The sequence below is a fragment of the Euprymna scolopes genome, chromosome 29 (assembly GCF_053919585.1).
Source record: "Euprymna scolopes isolate OS-2025 chromosome 29, ASM5391958v1, whole genome shotgun sequence".
Classification (NCBI taxonomy): Eukaryota; Metazoa; Mollusca; class Cephalopoda; order Sepiida; family Sepiolidae; genus Euprymna; species Euprymna scolopes.
In genome coordinates this window covers 38823093-38846045 of record NC_136510.1, presented here as the reverse complement: position 1 = coordinate 38846045, position 22953 = coordinate 38823093, and the positions used below count along the sequence as shown (strand labels likewise).

Here is a 22953-nt window from a genome sequence, read left to right as displayed (position 1 = left end):
AGTTTAAAACATTTTTGGTTCTTATCCAGAATTCGACCTAATTTAAAAAAAAAAAAAACAACAAAAGAAAAATACAGAAAAATATTTATGATGTATGCATCCATCACAGAATCAAAATATATCTCAAAATTTTTTACATGTATAGAAAATCATTTTTTTACAAATTTTTGCAAGTTTAATAGTAGATTGTAGGCATTACAATGCTGATTTTGATGTGAGTAGTTTGAATCGAGTCGTCTCCCTTTATTTATTAAAAATGGCGAAGCTAGACACTGTTTTTATAAAGAAAATCAATCTTAAATGATTTAAAGTGGTTAATGTGAAATCAGTAGCATTACAAGGCTCATCTCATAAGTTTGAATTATTGTGAACTCATCTACCCTTGTTTTTTATTTTTTTCAAAATCGCGATGCAAATCCCATTTTGCTTAATCATAATATTTGATTTTCTTAGTTAAAAATAAAACTATAGATCAATTTATGTAATTTATGGAATCTGACATTTTTGTTCCGTGATGGGTATATACACTATAAAGATTTTTCTGTATTTTTATTTTTTAATTAGGCTGAATTCTTGACAAGAATTCTATTTCTTTTTTTTAAGAGTAGAAAAACATATAATTGTTTCTTTTGTTTATAGTGAGAATAGAATGGTTTTAGAGAAGAGAAATAAATATTTGATGATGTTTTTTTATGATTATTTACATGGAAAAACTCATTTTCTTTATTTTGGATTATTGCCATTTTCACAATAATTTCTGATGTTCTATTATATGGCCTTGTTCAATTATACACGTGCAGCTACTCTTACAGGGGGTATCTATTGTCTCTTGAGACTGAATGGAGGCATCAATCGACATATAATGGTAGGAATATTTAGGAAGTAGATAAAAAGATCTTTGTGATTTTTTTTTTTTATTAAAAAAAAATTTTTTTTTTACATGGTAGTCACCATTTATCAAGGCCCGGAAGGCACTCGGGGAAAAGGGTTATTGCGTGTACAGTAATCAATGGGATAGTATCGTAGTAATCATTAGTATTGGAGATTTGATAGAGTGTCTTACTTAAGGGGGCGGTTCATCAGGAATTTGTTTATGATGGACTTGAAGACATCCAAGTTGTAGTCAAGTGGGAAACAGGCAAACAGAAGAGAGTTCTACAGGCGTGCACTTGTAAGGAAGAAGCTTTGTTCATGGAATCTACGTTTTGATTTTGGCACAGATAAAGAGTGAGGAAAATTATTGACAGTGGTTTCAGCTACACGGGTGTTTTTCGTGAAGGATTGGCGAGGTGGGACTAGAGATTGGAGCTCAGATGAGCACTTGCCATGGAAGTAATGATGAAACAAAGACAGGCTTGCAACGTCTCTTCTGTGGGAGAGAGGTTGCAAGGAAGAGAAAAGGGCATCTCCCACTAATCCACAAAGTCTATTCTGTAAAGGCAGGATGGGCTGTTTTTAGCAGCTCCTGCACAAATCCTTGGGCGTACTTGGCTTTTATATAGATAGAGAATTGCATCAGCAGTGAGATATCTTCTGGAGCGGTAGAATGATCCTACCATTTTTCCAGCGACCTTGGCAACTGACTTGATGTACGTGTTCCATTTCAGATCAGGAATAAAGTACAATTCCAGAAGCTTGTCAAAACATGGAGCCTCCCTAAAATGAAAACCATCCATTTCAAGTGATGCCAGATGGGGATCAGAGCGTTGATGATGTAAAGCTAGGAGCTTGGTTTTAGATGAATTAAAAGTAACCAGCCACTTCTTCCTCCACTATACCATGCACTCAAGATCAGAGGAGAGAGAACTTTGTCATTTATGGCCTTTGATGTGTTGCCATAGATGGTCGTGTCATCAGCATAGATGTCAACGAATGATTTAAGTATGTATTTTGGGAGATCATTGATGTAGATCAGGAAGAGAATTGGGCCCAGGATGGACCCCTGAGGAACTCCAGCATTAATACTGTGGGCCTCTAATTTCTGCCCATCAACCACTATTCTTATGAGCCTATCAGAGAGAAATGATTTAATAATTGAGAAAATATTTCCAGTTATACCGTAGCTGGAAATCTTGTGAAGTAGGCCTTTATGCCATACCTTATCGAAGACCTTTGATATGTCAAAAGCAATTGCCCTAAAAAGGAAGCCTTTGTCGAGAGATTCACTAATCCTCTGAGATATAACCGTTAGCACATCTGCTGTATATCTATCAGAACGGAAACCATATTGCATGTCACTAAGAAGGTTATTTCTGCTGAGGTGGTTAACTACTTCTCTATTTAACATGGATTCCAACAACTTACTCATGACACACAGGAGACTTATTGGTCTGTACTGAGAGGGAGATGACTTATCGCCTGAATTCTTAAATATAGGACATACTGATGAGGTTTTCCAGAGTGTTGAGAAGCACTTCTCCTTAAGGCAACGCTTAAACAATTTTGTCAGTATGGGAGCAAGTTCTGGTTGAAGGTTTTTCAACACTATAATTGAAATGCCATCAGGGCCAGTTGCTTTACTGGAATCAAGGTTCTTGATTAGCTTGGCGACCTCACACACAGATATTTGTATGTTGCATAGCGTGTTGTCTGTTATAGGAGGAAATATGAGGAGTTGATAGCCTTCGTCGCATAGGGTAAAATTAGCTGCAAAGTTCTTGGCAAATAGTTTGGCCTTGTCTGATGCTGACGAAATAACCTCAAGTCCATTGATGATGGTTGAGATAGAACGCACGCTTCTGTTCAGGATCCTGTTTGCTATTTGCCAAAACTGGTGGGAACCAAGCCGCTGCTCAGCTACTTTGGATTTAATGGACTGAGCATATAGCTCTCTTGCATTTTTGCTGGCAGTCCTGAAAGCAGCTTTAGTCTCAGTACATCTATTACATTGATAGCTATGAAAAAAATGATTTCTGTACGCGATGGCAGCAGCATATTCTGGGGAGAGCCATGGCTGGCTGTTAGGTTTTTGTTGGAATTTTTTGGATGGTATGAATCGGTCTATGCCTACAATTAACCATTCGGTCAGGTCTGTTACTATAGAGGACGCATCCTTTTTAAATATGGAATGCAGAGGTAGATCAGATATAAATGTACAGAAGCTATCTCAGTCAGCCATAGAGTATCGATATACAGTACGGTGGAGAGGTATGTCTTCAGACTTATTACATTTCATTCTTATTTTAACTGATACAACTGAGTGGTCGGAATTTTCTTGCAAAGTCTTGTGACTTTCAGAAAATTTAATATATTTTTTACAGGAATTTTGTTAAACAGATTTTTTATATTTGCCTATTTTGCTAGTAGTTTTGTCTGATTGGTTGGAGATTTTTTATCACCGTCGGGTTAGAAAAAAACGAATGCGTGACGTACTTGGAGAAGTCGGAGCTGATGTCGCTGAGCAACTTGAGTGTATCAGGAGGAATGGCCACATTCGAGGTTTTCTTACTGTCACCATGTACGGTCGTCTTCTGTGCTAGATTCATGTGGTTGAAATAGACATACTTGTATTGAGGTTCCGTAAAGCTAAAAAAAAAAAAAATTATTCTTGTCATACAAGGGCATAGAGAAAAAGATGGAGGATTTTGCATAGAACTACCACCCCCATGAAATCAAATAGAGAAGGCAATTTTATAGATGGTAATTTAAGAATTTCATCACTGATAAATGAAGTTTCGAAGACTAACCATACTGTCTGAAACAGCTGTTAGCCCTTTAGGTTCTTGTCCAGAGTTCCCCCTATATTAAAAAACAAAATTAAAGAAAAACTGTGAGATGTACGTACCCATGACAAAACAAAAATTTCATGTTCCAAAAATTATATAAATTGATCAAGTAGATTTTTTTTTTATAAAGAAAATCATTTTTAAGTAATTAATGAGAATTTGTGGTCATTATTGCATAAATCTTGCAAGTTTGAACTATTGAATTATCTCCCTTTGTTTTTAGATTGGTTTCAAAATGGTGAGCAAGACAGCTACTTTTCTGGTACTCATAAAATTTGATTTTATTTAAAAATATAACTATTTGATCAGTTTATATGATTTTTGGAATATGATATTTTTGTTTTGTTATGAGTGTGTATATACAGATTTTTAATTTTGCTTTTTAATATAAGGAAGAATTTGGACAACAAATGCCCTTTATTTATATATATATATATATATATATATATATATATATATATATATATATATATATATATACACACACACACAACCTGGACTATCAGTGTGTTCAAGGGCCAAAAAAAAAATAAAAAAATAAAAATAGAAAATTAAATAAAAAACAAAAATATCAAATTACAGGGTGGTCGCTAGAAAAGCGGGAAATTTGAAGGTCAGCTTAGATCATGAATAAAATGCGTGATTGCTATTTTTTGATTGGTTCTTTTGTTGGTTTTCTAGGTTAAGACGCTGCAGTGAAGTGCACGGATAACATTTTGAGCATCTATGAGTATAATATAACATTTGTGTTTGAAAAACTTTTCAAAAATGATTCTTTGTAAAAATAAATTGTTGTTTGACAAATTTCCCGCTTTTCTAGCGACCACCCTGTAGAAGAGATTAAAAAGTGTGTGTAACATCTTTATATTAAAAAAACTCTCTTTCCCTCTTCCCCATTTTTCCACATCCCCCTGCTTCACATAAAAAAAAAAAACAGCACTTTTCAAGACATAGCATCTTTTCCAACCATTAGATTTTGCTGAAAATTACCCAAAAGTAAGGTCACATGGACATACATCTGGAAACGTAATATCTGACCCTGGGAAAATTCTGGTTGCTTCCCCAGTGGGGTCAAAATGGCAAAAAAATAGCACTTTTTGACATGTAAAATCTTTTCCAACCATTAGATTTTGCTGAAAATTACCCCACATGGACATACATCTGGAAATGTAATATCTGATACTGGGAAAATTCTGGGGCTTGATTCCCAGGGTGTTTTAGGGGTGAAAAACACACCTTTTGGGGCTAAGTTTTATTTTTCTCCTAAAATTCAAGGCATCAGTTGAGGGACCATATAGTTTTTGGCTTGTTAGTGCAGAAATTGGATTTGGTGATGATGATATTGATATGTATTATTTAGATTGTTTGAAGTACTGTTCTTTTCCCAAGTTACATAAAGTTTAAGCCAAAGAAGTTTGGACATTACAATGGCCAAAACAGTATTAGAATAAAACCCCAGATGAGAACAGTAATCCAAATAATATATATTATCACTCTTTATCTCAAAAATTCAGAAACATTATATAAACTGATGTGTTGGAATTCTGTCAGATCTACAGCCTGACTTTTATTATAGGAATGTTGGCAACCATTACATGGTCCCTCCCACATGTAGTGGGTTCACACACATTGTGAATACATAAATGGCTCTGATAGATGGGAGAGTATTTGAACTCAGCTCAGCCAATTCCAAAGTTTGTGAATGTATCCGTTAGATTGATCAGCGTGATGTTTTTAGATGCTGAAAAAGAAAAAGAAAAAGCAATGTTTTGATTCTCACCCTGAAGGCTTTTTGGAATACTGCTCAGCTACATCGGAAGCAAGGGACGTCAAGGTGGGACCGAGGAAGTCGTCGAGTTTTTGGCAAAGTGGAAATGTAAGTGGAGTGTTCACTAGAAATAGAATCAGATATGTGTATTTAGCTATGAATGAGAAAGAGAAAGAGAGAAAAAGAAATAAAGAAATGCATAGAGAGATAGACAAATGGAGAAAGAAAGAGAAAAGCAGAAAGGGAAAGGCAGAAACAGGGATAGAAATGCAGAGACAGAGAGAGAAAGAGAGAAGCCTACCATTAATAAATATACATACAGAAAAAGGGAGAGAAATGGAGAGAGAGAGAAACACAGAGAGAGAGAGAGAGAGAAAGAGAGAGAAAGAGAGAGACCCATAAAATGAGAGAAATAGAGAAAGAAAGAGTGAGAGAGAGAAAGAGAGAAGCCTACCATTAATAAATATACAGACAGAAAAAGGGAGAGAAATGGAGAGAGAGAGAGAAACGCACAGAGAGAGAGAGAAAGAGAGAGAAACATAAAATGAGAGAAATAGAGAAAGAGTGAGAGAGAGAAAGAGAGAAGCCTACCATTAATAAATATACAGACACTCGCACTGAGTGCCCGGTAAACAAGAAGGTAGCATTCCTCGTTGTCTTCTTCTGTATTTAAGTAGACGTGAGGAACTTTGCCCATGTTACTTTCGTCTTTTATATCAGGAGGACCAGTTATAAATCTGAAAGAAAGCAAAAAATATTCAGTTCTATTCTTTGCAGATAGACACCAATACGGGTCATGCAGACTTGTCTTTTAGACCGTAGTAACAACAGAATCCCTTTTGTCTATTAATTTTTTATTTATTGCGGACTATTATCCTCATCTTTTTCTTAGTTGTTTCATGATGTTTCAGCTGACTATTCCTCTGGCCTTCGTCAGGTGGTAACTGCGACGGGATAGGAACTCTGAATCTCCTGAGTGCATTCACTGCAATTACTGCCTTCTGTAGTTGTTGTCTTCTCACCACGTTTTTGGCCAAGTAAGACTCTGGCTGGCTTGGAGTAAGATTGAAGTCGCTATCTTCAGACAATTTTCACCTGGAACCGTAGAGATTCAACGTCTCTATCAACTGCACCACGGGCCATGGGTCCCGAAGGCCAGAGGAATAGTTGGCTGAAACGTTGTGAAACAACTAAGAAAAAGATAAGAATAATAATCCGCAATAAATAAAAATTAATAATATTCATCTCAATAATGAATTCCAATTAAATAATTTGTACCCTTTCGTTTAATTTGGTGAAATATCATCAAGATCTTCATTTCATGTCACCATCAACAGATTCCTTCCGTGCATTAAGTAGCCTATCACATTGCTTTGAACCATTGAAGTCAATGTGGATCACACTTTGGAGTTCCAGTAATTATAAGAGCAACTGGACTCATGGAAAAGAATTTCAAAACATACCTTGAAAATATACCCGGTGAACCAAGTGCATGAGAGATACAAATAATTACACTTAAAGGGACGGTTAGAATCTTAAAAAGATTTCTCAATGGGAATGTATGAGATAGCATATGAATGTCTAGAATTCTGTAGGATGCCCCATCTCCAACTAGAACAAAATAAAAAGAATTAATATATATATATATATATATATATATATATATATATATATAGAGAGAGAGAGAGAGAGAGAGAGATGGATGTATGTATGTTTGGTGTGGACAATATTTGTTCACAATTTTCACTTTGCTAAATTTAGGCATATTATTTTTTTGGGGGGGGGCGGTAGGGCGAGTCTTGTCTTCATGCAAAATAGTGCCTACATTCCTCATTCTTGCAGAATAATCGATTACGGAGAATTTTGTTGAAAACATGCACAGTTCTCTTTGGAATTAATGCCAGGACAAATAAGGAAAATAGTAGAAAAAAGTCAGGAAGGAATCAAAAGATTCAAGATTTAACTGCAAGGCAAGATCAGCAAAAAAAAAAAAAAAAAAAAATGCATGATTATCTGATATCATCAGAACACTGCAGTACGTTGAAGAAGATGACATTATGTCATTCCTACTTATTTTTCCGAAGGCCTCCAGCTGAACACTGGTGCTTACGTATGTGTTCTAAACAAATATCCAACATTAAATAACCCATCGATGGTTGACATGCAATTTTGAGTCGTAAGGCAGTTTAGTTTTAGAAGAGAAGAGAAATTTTGTTTCAAACAAAACGATAATATCAATCCAGAGACGCTTTGAATTGTAGAAGCTAGAAGACGAAGAGTTTCCACTTGGTAGCCAATCGGAAAAGTCTTGAATTGTAAAAGATATGCAGACAAAGAGTAAACGAACTTTGCTCTTTGTCTGAAAGTTGTTAAATGTAATTCTATAGATTGGAGAATTATTTCATATTCCTAAAATACATTGTTCTCAGAATACATTGCATTACTCTGAGAAACCATTTCTCCTAGGAAACATTATTCTTAGAAGGAAATTTAGAAGGAGAGGATACCATCATCTATAATTCATTGTTTTCAAGATACATTGTTTAGAAAACATTACTTTAAGAAGGAAATTTTACAGAGAGAGCGTGTGGGCATTACTCCCAGAAAACATCTATTATATAAATCTCATCTGTCTGTTTAAATGTATGTATGTTTATATGTCTGCCTAAAACTTTCGACAGAGGTGACGGATTTTCACAAGATCGGTATCGATTTGAAGATCAACCCTTTGGATGACAAATATCGAAAAATTGGCTAAAAGCATTAATTCCTTCACCCTCAACTGGGCATTTTTCTACAAGGAGGGGGTCGCTTTTTTCACCGATATTTTCAAAAATCATCCCTCTTTTTGACTGACTAGCCTTAATTTAAACCTTCATCACTTCCAGTTTGGCGATGGATGCAATGGCAAAGAGGTCACATTATTTTTGACATTCTTTTCCTCCTTCGTGGTATGGGTTTGAGCCTACCTGCCTGCCTACTACTACTTTTTTTTTTTTTCTGCTTAACACACACCTCCAAACAATGCCAAGCACTCAGGCGCCTAAAAGAAATTTTACAGAGATTATTCTTTTGAAAACGTTACTCTTTTAAAACGTTACTCTTTTAAAATGTTACTCTTTGGCAGTGGCAATCTTTATATTTTCATCACGATTGAATCTCAACCATTGCCTTCTAGTATTTGTTTGGGAAAAAAATAAAAAGTTTCAATTATTGATAAGGTTTCGATTTTTTTGAAGAATCAGATTGAATAATACAGTTGGGGATGAACTTATAGATACAAGGTTATGATGTGACCAAGCAATTGATTGAATTGGGTCACTGACCTCCCATCTAGCTGTCCTGAAAAAAATTTTTAAATGAAATTTTAAAAAGGGTATCATCATTACTCAAGAAAAAACACAAAAAAAAAAAAAAAAAAAAAATTACTCCCAGAATACATTATAATCTTTGAAAACATTACTCCTTAACATTGGTAATCTTTTTTTTGTTCTCAACACGACAAACCCTTAGACACTGCCTTCTATTTGAAAATAAAAATAAAAATGGGAAATAAGGTTTCCATTTTTTTTTTAAGAATTGGATTGAATAATATGGTTGGGGATAAATTTATAAATTTGGGCATGATTTTATCTGAATCAGATCATCCCTCCTCGATCTCCCACCTAGCCGAAATAAGGGTCAAGTGGAAGAATTGCTCAGCCACCAAGATCCTGTTCTAAAGCATTGTATGTCATAACCCATGGCCTATGGGTGGCTGAGATTTCTAAAGATTTTTACTCTTATACATGGGGTTGTAGTTAGCAAATTCGTGGCCTTGTTGACAGAGCAATGGGATTAAAGTGTACAATCTGTTCTGTTCTCAGTCAGTAAAGAAGAGATCTTTCTAAACTGTGCCAATTTTTATTTTTGTCACAATCCAAACTACTCCCTTTTTGAGAGTTAGATTTTCCCCACAGTAAAAACTGACTTTGTGTCTAATGCTGCCTTTGTAGAGAGGTAAGTAAACCGTGTAAAATCCTTTTAAAACAAATTTAGGATCATATAAGCAAGATTAAACCACAGAATGAATGTGGTATTTTGGTGAAAGCATCTAGCATAGTGCAAGTTCAACAATTTTTGACAAAATTGGACGCGCATCAACCACCTTTCTTCACTAAAAAACAATTTGTATTTCATACCTAAGACAAAGGATGAACTTTACATGTTTTTGTTTACCCCCCCCCCAAAAAAAACCCTTGCTGTGAATATATATATATATATATATATATATATATATATATATATTTTTTTTTTTACTAGGAAGTCATTGCTTGTAAAGGTTCAAAGGCAACTCTAAAATATTAGTTAATGTGGCTGGTGAGACAACACTGTGATGAGTGGAAGTGGTAGAAATTTGGTAGAATTTTATTATTTAAGAGGACAACTCAACAAGAATTTGTTTACATTGGACTTGAAAACAAGCATGCTATAGTCAGTTGAGAAACAGTTCTGGAGTATTGTGTCACACAGGTGGGCAGTTCAAGGAAAGAAACTTTGCTCATGAAATTTCCATTTAGTTTTAGGCATAGATAGAGAGCAGGGGGAATTGCTGACAATGGTTGTAGCAAGATGAGCGTTTGTTATGACTGTTTTATAAGGGAGATGGAAAAACCATAGATTTAAGTTCAATCAAATACCTGCCATGGAAATAACGATAAAGCAGAGATTGACTGACAACGTTTCTACTGTGAGAAAGCAATAGTAAGAAAAGGACACTGTGCATTAGATTTTGAAGACGGTTGATATTCTAGAAATTGTGAATTTGAAAAAAAAACAAAAAAAAAAACAGAATTAATAAAAAGAACATAATTATGATAAGATAGATTAGTTTACAACCTCTAAGGACTCGTGTAACATGACTGAGTGTTGTTGGAATGTCAGCTACGAAACGGTATAAAGTGTTGGATTGTGAATAACTAAGTTCCCACACTTCATACATAAGAGGCGTAAAAATACTAACTGTGAGTGAAGAATATAACGTACCCAGCAGCATTCTCACCTGCAACAAAATTTTGTCAAGGCAGAAAAGGGTGCTTTGGGCAGCTCGTCTCCAGATGTAGCAACACTTCTCCATCTTAGGACGTATTTTGTTCTTATAAAGGTAGAAGTAGATAATTTTTGCTTAAATAAATAAATGTAAATAAAAGTAAAAAAAAAAAAAAAAAAATGAAAAAAAAAAACCTATCATGTTATTTTTCAGTAATTGTTTTCACCCTGTACAGATTAAAAGGCGATAAAATATACGAAACAATAATCAGTTGAAAACTTACTTTCCATAATGAACTACTGACCCCGACCCTGCACCAGACAGCCGCACAGGGGACACGTTTTCTGTCTGTAGATTCTGTTCCAAGTAACTCGGGAAAAGACCCGTTACAAGATAACGGTACATGATCCTCATATCTTCTTGTTCAAGGCCACTCCTAAACACGAGAGAAAACAATTTAAATTTTTACAATAAACCAGTTTCAAATATTGATATTTAAATAAAAATAAAAACTTGTATTCTTGTCTCAGTTAAGCAGATATATCTTGTTTTATTTGGACTTTCGCTCTCATTTTGAGTGTTATTTTCACATTTCGCCCGATGTAACCTCCAATATTATTCCGGTGTATCTTGTCGAACTCAGAAATTTACACAGAAGTTTGAACGGAATCCTTTATTTAATGCATGGTGGTAGCATGTTCTCATTTCCTCAGCCATGACCGGGTAGAAATCTTAAGCAATTTGCAATTGTTAGTATTGCCCACATTAAGGATTGAACCTTCAACATCCACAAGTATTTTTTAATTTAGAACTGAATTTTACCTAGTAGTTTATCTGTTAAATCAAAATAACAAATGAAATTATTGAAATCAAAATAACAAATGAAATTATTGAAATCAAAATAACAAATGAAATTATTGAAATCAAAATAACAAATGAAATTATTGAAATCAAAATAACAAATGAAATTTTTGAAATCAAAATAATAAATGAAATTATTGAAATCAAAATAACAAATGAAATTTTTTAAATCAAAATAACAAATGAAATTATTGAAATCAAAATAATAAATGAAATTATTGAAATCAAAATAACAAATGAAATTTTTTAAATCAAAATAACAAATGAAATTTTTTAAATCAAAATAATAAATGAAATTTTTTAAATCAAAATAACAAATGAAATTTTTTAAATCAAAATAACAAATGAAATTATGGAAATCAAAAATAACAAATGAAATTATTGAAATCAAAATAACAAATGAAATTTTTTAAATCAAAATAATAAATGAAATTTTTTAAATCAAAATAACAAATGAAATTTTTTAAATCAAAATAACAAATGAAATTATGGAAATCAAAAATAACAAATGAAATTATTGAAATCAAAATAACAAATGAAATTTTTTAAATCAAAATAATAAATGAAATTTTTTAAATCAAAATAACAAATGAAATTTTTTAAATCAAAATAACAAATGAAATTATGGAAATCAAAAATAACAAATGAAATTATTGAAATCAAAATAACAAATGAAATTATTGAAATCAAAATAACAAATGAAATTATGGAAATCAAAATAACAAATGAAATTTTTTAAATCAAAATAATAAATGAAATTTTTTAAATCAAAATAACAAATGAAATTTTTTAAATCAAAATAACAAATGAAATTTTTTAAATCAAAATAACAAATGAAATTATTGAAATCAATATAACAAATAAAATTATTGAAATCAAAATAACAAAATTTCAAACATAAAAAAAAAAGAAAATGTATCCAATACATAATATTCCCAAAACGGTTTTAAAAGATTTTAAAAAGCGTTTTCAATAATTAAAAAAACACACACACACAAAAAGTGTTTTCAATAAAATTAAACTAATTTTAATAATTCTTAATTAAAATAAGACCAAAAAAACTTTTCAATGATTTTTGAATAAAAAATGAATGATTGGAAAAATGTAATAAAACAAAAAAACAGTACATACACCAGGGAGATATAGGGATACACCAGGGAGATATAGGCATACACCAGGGAGATATAGGCATACACCAGGGAGATATAGGCATACACCAGGGAGATATAGGCATACACCAGGGAGATATAGGCATACACCAGGGAGATATAGGCATACACCAGGGAGATATAGGGATACACCAGGGAGATATAGGGATACACCAGGGAGATATAGGCATACACCAGGGAGATATAGGCATACACCAGGGAGATATAGGCATACACCAGGGAGATATAGGCATACACCAGGGAGATATAGGCATACACCAGGGAGATATAGGCATACACCAGGGAGATATAGGCATACACCAGGGAGATATAGGCATACACCAGGGAGATATAGGGATACACCAGGGAGATATAGGAATACACCAGGGAGATATAGGGATACACCAGGGAGATATAGGCATACACCAGGGAGATATAGGGATACACCAGGGAGATATAGGAATACACCAGGGAGATACAGGCATACACCAGGGAGATATAGGCATACACCAGGGAGATATAGGAATACACCAGGGAGATATAGGAATACACCAGGGAGATATAGGGATAAACCAGGGAGATATAGGAATACACCAGGGAGATACAGGCATACACCAGGGAGATATAGGCATACACCAGGGAGATATAGGCATACACCAGGGAGATATAGGAATACACCAGGGAGATAGAGGAATACACCAGGGAGATATAGGGATACACCAGGGAGATATAGGGATACACCAGGGAGATATAGGCATACACCAGGGAGATATAGGCATACACCAGGGAGATATAGGCATACACCAGGGAGATATAGGGATACACCAGGGAGATATAGGAATACACCAGGGAGATATAGGCATACACCAGGGAGATATAGGCATACACCAGGGAGATATAGGCATACACCAGGGAGATATAGGCATACACCAGGGAGATATAGGCATACACCAGGGAGATATAGGAATACACCAGGGAGATATAGGGATACACCAGGGAGATATAGGCATACACCAGGGAGATATAGGGATACACCAGGGAGATATAGGAATACACCAGGGAGATACAGGCATACACCAGGGAGATATAGGCATACACCAGGGAGATATAGGAATACACCAGGGAGATATAGGAATACACCAGGGAGATATAGGGATAAACCAGGGAGATATAGGAATACACCAGGGAGATACAGGCATACACCAGGGAGATATAGGCATACACCAGGGAGATATAGGCATACACCAGGGAGATATAGGAATACACCAGGGAGATAGAGGGATACACGGGAGATATAGGGATACACCAAGGAGATATAGGGATACACCAGGGAGATATAGGCATACACCAGGGAGATATAGGCATACACCAGGGAGATATAGGCATACACCAGGGAGATATAGGCATACACCAGGGAGATATAGGCATACACCAGGGAGATATAGGGATACACCAGGGAGATATAGGAATACACCAGGGAGATATAGGCATACACCAGGGAGATATAGGCATACACCAGGGAGATATAGGCATACACCAGGGAGATATAGGAATACACCAGGGAGATATAGGCATACACCAGGGAGATATAGGCATACACCAGGGAGATATAGGCATACACCAGGGAGATATAGGCATACACCAGGGAGATATAGGCATACACCAGGGAGATATAGGGATACACCAGGGAGATATAGGCATACACCAGGGAGATATAGGAATACACCAGGGAGATATAGGAATACACCAGGGAGATATAGGAATACACCAGGGAGATATAGGAATACACCAGGGAGATATAGGCATACACCAGGGAGATATAGGGATACACCAGGGAGATATAGGGATACACCAGGGAGATATAGGGATACACCAGGGAGATATAGGCATACACCAGGGAGATATAGGCATACACCAGGGAGATATAGGCATACACCAGGGAGATATAGGGATACACCAGGGAGATATAGGCATACACCAGGGAGATATAGGCATACACCAGGGAGATATAGGCATACACCAGGGAGATATAGGCATACACCAGGGAGATATAGGCATACACCAGGGAGATATAGGTATACACCAGGGAGATATAGGCATACACCAGGGAGATATAGGCATACACCAGGGAGATATAGGAATACACCAGGGAGATATAGGAATACACCAGGGAGATATAGGCATACACCAGGGAGATATAGGCATACACCAGGGAGATATAGGCATACACCAGGGAGATATAGGCATACACCAGGGAGATATAGGCATACACCAGGGAGATATAGGCATACACCAGGGAGATATAGGAATACACCAGGGAGATATAGGGATACACCAGGGAGATATAGGCATACACCAGGGAGATATAGGAATACACCAGGGAGATATAGGAATACACCAGGGAGATATAGGAATACACCAGGGAGATATAGGCATACACCAGGGAGATATAGGCATACACCAGGGAGATATAGGCATACACCAGGGAGATATAGGGATACACCAGGGAGATATAGGCATACACCAGGGAGATATAGGCATACACCAGGGAGATATAGGCATACACCAGGGAGATATAGGGATACACCAGGGAGATATAGGGATACACCAGGGAGATATAGGGATACACCAGGGAGATATAGGCATACACCAGGGAGATATAGGCATACACCAGGGAGATATAGGAATACACCAGGGAGATAGAGGGATACACCAGGGAGATATAGGGATACACCAGGGAGATATAGGGATACACCAGGGAGATATAGGCATACACCAGGGAGATATAGGCATACACCAGGGATATATAGGGATACACCAGGGAGATATAGGGATACACCAGGGAGATATAGGCATACACCAGGGAGATATAGGCATAAGAGAAAAAAGTGAAGAAAATGATTTGCCTTGTCACTGCTTTTGGTAACAACCATGCTGGAAGTTATGAAGTATGTTAGCTGACCATAACCGAATATAACTTCCGCTGTGTGAGGTGAAGTTTAATTCAAATGAAAAGATAATCATAGAACTTTTTGTTGTCAGAACGAACAGATAAAAAAAAAAAGAGAATGCAAAACAAACTACTCGGGGGTGAGATGTTTGTCGCGGACTCACCAAACCAACTGGTCATTGTAGAGGAATGCTGTGTATTTGACTTGTGGAAATTGAGCTTCGAGTTGATTGATAAAACATTTGATCCTCAAATAACTGGTTTTATTCAGAGGCAAAAACTGGATCCCATCAAACACGTCAAGGATGTCACTCTGACATAACTTCAGCGTTAGCAAATACTAGAAAGAAACAAAGAAAAATTTATGGTAGAACAAGTGGAGCATGTGGGGTCTCCCTCCACGAGTGAAAAATTTACTTTCACTATGACTAATGTTTGTGCAAAATATTTTAAAAATCCAAGTTCTAAGCCAGCAGATAATCGTAAATGCAAGCCTCAATAGAGGAGGCTGGTTGTTTTTTCTTTTTAGTTTGGTCCTGGTTTAAACATAATTTTCGATTGAACTGTCATTTCATTTTATTTCATTTAAAAGTTTTAGTACAGGTGAGTTGGGGATACTGGACGAGTGGTTGTGCAGAATATCATACATGCAATACAAGTAGACCATCAGCTGTCTTTGCCTACAGGATTGTGGCCTCAGGAAAGCTCACCAGGGATGAGTGCAGGGTCCCTTTCCATGCGCGACATGTCACTACAAACATCCCAATATTATACAACTGTATGGAGCAGCTTTCTAAGTGCTACCAAAGAGTTAGGGCTCCTGTACTATCAGTCGGAACCAGGAACTGTCAATCCAGTACCCTCAACCCATCAGACAAAAGTCAGCCCAGTCCAACTTTACCAGCATATATGGTACTGAATAACCCCCACAGTCCAGTTTAAGGGGATGGGATGTGGCGGGAGCAGGGAAAACGGCATTTGTTGCCCTAGTCAGGAAACATCTTCGACCACTGGGTGATTCTGTCAAGTCCCTGTGATAGTGGCTCTATGCCTGGCTAATAGGCAAAGAAGGAGTATGAAAGCCGGGTGATAGACAGAGCCTATCTCTTCCTTAAGCAGTTTAGTAATTTGTTTGAGTAACCAGCTCTAGGAAAGTTGTTGGTCAGGACTGAAGAGGCCTCCCTCCCCTAGGTTTAGCTTCAAAGTTTTCCTTCTCCTAGACGGATGACTTGGGAAGATCTATGGGTCCATCAGCACCAAGAGGGTTTTCCCCATGCCTGGGTCCTAAACCAGGTATTTCTGCGACCCCTCATGGGTAGTTAATGTTAATCTGTTATTTAGTAGGTTATATATCTACTGAAAAGTTACACTCCTCGAAGTGATTAAAAAGGACATTGCTATGCGTTTCATTTTCATTGTTAATGGAAGAGGGGATAAGTAGGAATTCATGCAGTGGAAGAATCTGCCAGGTCGTTTTTGAAATTCTTCTTCAAGAGTCTGGTTGTTCCTATAACTACTGGAATGATAGAGATCTTCCTAAGATTCCAGTTTCTTTATATATCGTACATAAGACCTTGATATTTTCTCCCTCTCATCTCTGTTTAACTCGGTACCATTGGGGACACTAACTTCAACTAAATTCCATGATGGGTATGTACATCATAAAAATGTTTCTGTATTTGTTTTATCCCATATCACAATGTCAGATTCAATAGCTTCATTTTTATGTAGCAGTATAAATTACATATTCAAAGTGGATGGTGTATAACTTATTTCGAACTGTTCTTTCCGGTATATGTTCCCAGGACTTGCTGCTACATTTGAAATTCAACTTTCAATGTCATTGTATGTGCCTTGTCAGTAATCAATGCATGTTTGATCTTGATACAATGATAATGTCTTTCATCCAAATTAAATGTTTTTTAACAATTAATGACTTATTATTTCAGTTGAAATTTCTTGGGTGAATCCATTGTTTGTATTTTCTAACATTGGAAAGTTTGGTTCTTATCTAGAATTCAACCTAATTAAAAAAACTACAAAAAATCTGTATGATGTACATACTTGTCATGAAACTAAAAACTATGTAAATTGAAAAAGTAGTTTAATTTTTATAAAGAAAATTATTTTCCAACGATTTAAAGTGGTTCATGTGAAATCAGCAGCATTACAAATTACAAGGTTGATCTCATAAGTTTGAATTATTGTGAACTCATCTACCCTTGTTTTATTTTTCAAGATAGCGATGCGAGACAGTCTCCTTTTGCTTACTCATAAAGTTTAATTTAGTTAGTTAAGAATAAAACTACTTGATCAATTTACGTGATTTTTAGAATATGACATTTTCGTTTTGGTGATGAGTATGTACATCATTAGGAATTTTCTTCTTTTTTTTTTTTTTTTAGGTTGACCTGTGGACTTGCACCAAAGATTCTAGTTCAAAATTTTAAAGAAAAGAATTCATCGGGTAGGAGTGAAAAACGCATCTAATTTGTCTGTCAGCTTATATAAACACTAGCAGGGCTACCAGGCACTGCTTGTAACAGAACTTCTATTATTCTCTACCCTCACTTCTTTTCCCAACTAATTCCTCTCTCTGAACAAACACACATAACTTAAGTCAGTGTAAGGGAAATAACTTTATAAAAAAAAGAATTAAAGTTACAGTAGAACCCCGGGATACGCCATTAAAAATTAATAACAAAATACAGTACAGTATATAATATACACATATATAATCAGATAACATTATAAATAACACCGTAAGGCGGGGCAAATACTGTAACCAGGGTCCGGAAAAACATTGTATTTCACATAGTATCCTACGCCCATAATATTCGAGTGGTTCTACTGTATTTCTATTTATGTGAGAACATCAAAAAATGTGTGTATGTCCTGATAACATTAAATGATATAAATATTCATTTTTTTTTTTTTTTTTTAATTTTAAATATTATACATCCGGGATAACACATTAAATAAATATCAACTTTGTGGGCGTTTGTTGTGTATTTATCAAATTTTAGCTGGACATACACAAAGAGGATATATGCTATTTACATAATATTTGTGTTCAGTTATCTCACACTCAAATCTCCAATGTCTACTGAAATTCCAGCCGACATCAAAAGACAGAAAAGGTGTAACCTCATCAATAGATTCTACTTTGGATATTCAAATAATCCGAATGGGAGGGGAGAGGAGCATCCATCTTAAGTGATCATTACTTTCTAGAAAGAATTCAGTCTCCTTTTCTGGGTAAAATTTAATAAAGGATCTAAAACGAGCACAAATTCAGGTGCACTGTTTTACAAGAAAAGCCTCTTTCAATCAATGTAAATCGAAAAGCTAAACACAGTTGTATTATAGAGTGATCATCCTCCCTAAAAATGGCACATATGAAATCATCAAAAAAATTAACAATCCTTTTACTAATAGGTATTAGAAATTACCTGTTATGATCTCATGTTGATTTGTGACTAAATGGACTCTTCCAAACAATATTTATAGAGATTTCAATGCAGTTTCAGAGCAGTCTTTCTGTAGCATACTATTTTGTACTTTTATAAATAAAGACTCTTGTAAATATATCATTGTGTTGTTTTGTTTATTACTGGAACTTCAAGGTCATAACACCAGTTTATTGTGACCTTGAAGTTCCGATAATAAACAAGACACCACGATGGTATATTTACAAGAGTGTGTATTTATAAAAGTACAGAATAGTATATTACAGAAAGACTGCTTATCTTTCATTGTAGACTCCTTTATACATAATGTCTAGAAGAGTTCATATAGTCATGAGATAGGGTAGATCACCATTGCACCAATAACACATTGTAATGTCCAAAATGAATTATAGAGTTAATGTACCATAAAACCGCCATTTTCTAATTCCAGTTATTAAAAAAAATGGCAGTTCGTGTTTAATAAATCGTATGGCATCGATTGTTTTGAATGATTATTGCTTTTATGCTCAAATATGCTTCAAAATGGTTATGCTGTAAAGCAAGCAAGTCTAAAAGTTTTATTTCTTTTTTTTATGAGTCACCACTTACGTGCTATAAAACTGACAATTCCAGTTATCTGTAATATAAATCTCAATCGTCGGTTTGTGCGAATGTATGTATGTATGCTTGCCAAAAACTGTCAACACATGTGACAGATCCTGACCAAATCGGTATTGTTTTCAAGCTTGATTGTTCGGACAATAAATATCGAAACTTTTTTTTTTACAAGGAGGGGGTCGGTTTTCGCGTCGACATTTTCGCAAAGTCATCGCTTCGGTTGGATTGACTACACTTAATTTCAACGCTCAGGACTTCCGGTCGCGTGATGGAGACATCGGCTAAGACGTCACGTTTTCTTTAACCTTCTTTTTCTCCTTTGCCTTATGGGTTCGAACCTGTCTGCCTACTACCACTTTTTTTTTTTTACTACCTCTCTCCACCCAAACTGCTTACTGTTGTTTTGACCCCCCCCCCCACGTTCCTTACTACACCACCTACACATACCCAGGCAACACTGGGCACCCGTGCTAGTTAAGAAAAAATAGCAGTTTTTGTTCAATAAATCATACACAATAAATTATTTCAACAAGGGACGAGCAGTCTTTCTGTAACATAATACTTTGTACTTCTGTAAATCCACACTTTTATAAATATACGATACATATAAATATGTGTTGTCTTATTTATTATTGGACCTTCAAGGTCACAATAGTACCTAATGTCGAAAAAAAAAAAAAAAAAAGTTAAGGGATTGCGAAAAAAAATGGAACTTCACTGTAACTAGCTTCGTTTGTCACAAATTTTTAAGTCCTTTTAGTTAAATTTGCTTTTGCTGTCTTCCAATTCTACACTAACTGAATACGTGCTTCTTTCCTTTGTCGTCAGAGATGATTTTCTTTAAGCTATATTTTCCATGGAAAGTAATAACCTCAATGATTAACCACTTAACCACTTGTAGCCTCTTCATCCTACCTGACTTGACGACAACCTCTCTGTAAACAGAAATCCTTAAATGACTACTAGTTGATGTACAAGGATTATTTTAACAAGACCCCTATGCTCACATAACATTAAAATCTTAATGCATTTCGATAGGTATTTTTTTTTTTTTTTTTTTTTTTTTTTTTTACATCTATTCAGCCCAAACAAGGCATATTAACACTGAAGCATAGGAAACTATTTTGATAGAGGCCATGATTAAACCTGGATGGGGAGTTGCGCAACAGGATGTCTATTAATATTACATTTAAATTTTCACTAACCCATGCATGAACAGGAAAACGGGAAGCATAGAGGAAATTCCAAAGGCAAACAATCTGAGGAAAGAATCTAGTAGAAAAGAAAAATATTCTGGCATCTAAGAACCTCTACAGTGAAGAAATATGATTTTGTTACTAATCGGGTGGATCAGGAGTATTTACACTGAACAAGTGCTGAAATTTCATCAAAGCACATACTATGAAAGTACTTATAAAAGAAGCACACTGATGCAACATTGTGACAATGTGACAGGGGCTGGAGTTTGATAGACATTGTGGGACATATTAGATTAGAAATTCTTTTTTTTTTTTTTGCACTCTGCCCAAGAGAGAAAAGCTAGTGATTGGTTCACTAACCCATGCATGAACTTTGTAGACAGTGTGGAACCTATTGTATTAATGGCTCTTGGTGGTTCTTCATTACAATAGTGAAAATCGAAATATTAAATTTCAACTAAATCCAAAGGTATCCATTTAATTGTCATGTTGCAATAATGAACGCATCCAAAAATTATGAAAAACGATAAAATAGAAACTTAATTATTAATCAAAACAATTTTGAAAAAAAAAGAAGCGAAAATTAAGTTTTGTTAAATTGGTGTAAGGTTTTCAAAGTTTTCAGAAAATAATTACCTCTCTTGTTACGATTCAAACTCTCTGGTTTCTTTTTTTAGCAAAACTCAATTTTTGCTAATTGTATTTGAAAACTATTTTCATTGATAATTAATTTTCTACTACATAATTTTCCGTAATTTTTGGATATGTTCATTGTTGTGACATGACAATTAAGTAGATACCTTTGGTTTGACTTGAAATTCAATATTTCGATTTTCAAATTTCACTATTATCACAAAGAAGTGTGCATCTCTTTTTTTTATTTTTTTTTTTAACCCTGTCTAAAACGGAGAGACTGGTGGTTGGTACATCAGCTCAGATGTGGCAATAATATTCCATAGATGGGCAATTTTATAGAGATAAAGGATAATGGCAGATATGAGAAGTTTTCTAGCCTGGTAGCGGAAGCCTACTTTATTGGCAACCAACTTAATAACATCTTTTATATACTTATTCCACTTTATGTTATTAGAGACTGAGGAGTTTGGATGTTGGACAATTTTAAATTTTATTTGAAACATGATAGTATCATAAATGTTAGCCACACGGTGTACCTAAAAAGAAACACCGATTTAAAAAAAAAAAAATGAAATATATACAGATCAAATATTGTGTAATCCTTATTCTTTCATAGTCAAAGAAAAAGTTGGTTTACCCGAGTAAAGAAATATTCTAACCGCTGTTGTAAGGCTGTGACACTCTGTTTCGATCTGAGAAGAATATTTTCAAAACTGCCGTTGAACAACTGAAAAGAAAGCAAAAAAAAACAAATGTGATTTTGAAAACAATAATTGAATCACAAATTAAACACATCAGATGATGAGGCTGCATATTTGCACCTTTTTTTTTGTTTCATTTTACTTAGATTGAAGTTCTCATCAAGGGACTCACTCTTGGGCCTAACACTTGACTTCAAAATATATATCACAGATATTCCATTAAATTCTCCTTTAATTCACAAATGTTGAGTTAGTAAAGAAATAAATAACATTAATTTCCTCTCACTAACTGACCAGTAAACAATGTTTATAGTTTAACTTTCTTGTGGTCTTTTCGTTTTACCAGATTCCAGGACAAGAATTCATCTAGTCTAATAGAATATTCAGTGCTGTTACTATAGGCAACATCAATTAGAGAAAGAGCACCAATCCTTACATAAACATTGTAGTTCAGCCATACTGATAGGATCTTATTTGGACTTTTATTTTGAATTTATGATTTACTTGTAGTGCAAAAGTAGCAATTTAAGTTCTCTCCAGTAGGCAATCAAAATCATTGTGTTTAGTCACGACATGTTATGCACAACTGTTTTATAGGAAATGTATGGAAACCCCCCCCCCTCATAATTAGTGGCCTTGAACCACCATGCTAGAAAGCTACTGATGCCCGAAAGTATCCTGTACCTCTATAAGGCCACCATTCGCCCATGTATGGAGTATTGCTATCATATTTAGGCTGGTGCATCTGATGTAACTCCTAGACAAGGTTCAAAAGAGAGTCGCCAACCTAATAGGTCCTGAACTGTCATCTAAGCTTCAGCCTCTGTCCCATCGACGAAATGTAGCATCCCTCTGCCTGTTCTACAAGT

General features: G+C 35.2%; 1 protein-coding gene and 1 long non-coding RNA gene across 2 annotated transcripts in view; one reads left to right on the top strand and one right to left on the bottom strand.

Moving 5' to 3' along the window:
* The window catches only part of LOC145252608 (uncharacterized), a 103354-nt gene extending 85262 nt beyond the window's left edge, over positions 1 to 18092 (top strand). The window contains exon 2 of the long non-coding RNA XR_013863629.1: positions 17887 to 18092. This is a non-coding gene — a long non-coding RNA (uncharacterized LOC145252608). The remainder of the gene's footprint in view (positions 1 to 17886) is intronic.
* Positions 1 to 22953, bottom strand: part of LOC145252606 (vacuolar fusion protein CCZ1 homolog) — a 45841-nt gene that overhangs the window by 11091 nt on the left and 11797 nt on the right. The window contains exons 5-10 of the mRNA XM_080112313.1: positions 22021 to 22110; positions 15646 to 15821; positions 10806 to 10958; positions 6085 to 6230; positions 5506 to 5617; positions 3373 to 3525 (exon numbers count right to left, since the gene is read on the bottom strand). Of these exons, the coding sequence (XP_079968439.1) occupies positions 3373 to 3525; positions 5506 to 5617; positions 6085 to 6230; positions 10806 to 10958; positions 15646 to 15821; positions 22021 to 22110 (830 nt within the window). The remainder of the gene's footprint in view (positions 1 to 3372; positions 3526 to 5505; positions 5618 to 6084; positions 6231 to 10805; positions 10959 to 15645; positions 15822 to 22020; positions 22111 to 22953) is intronic.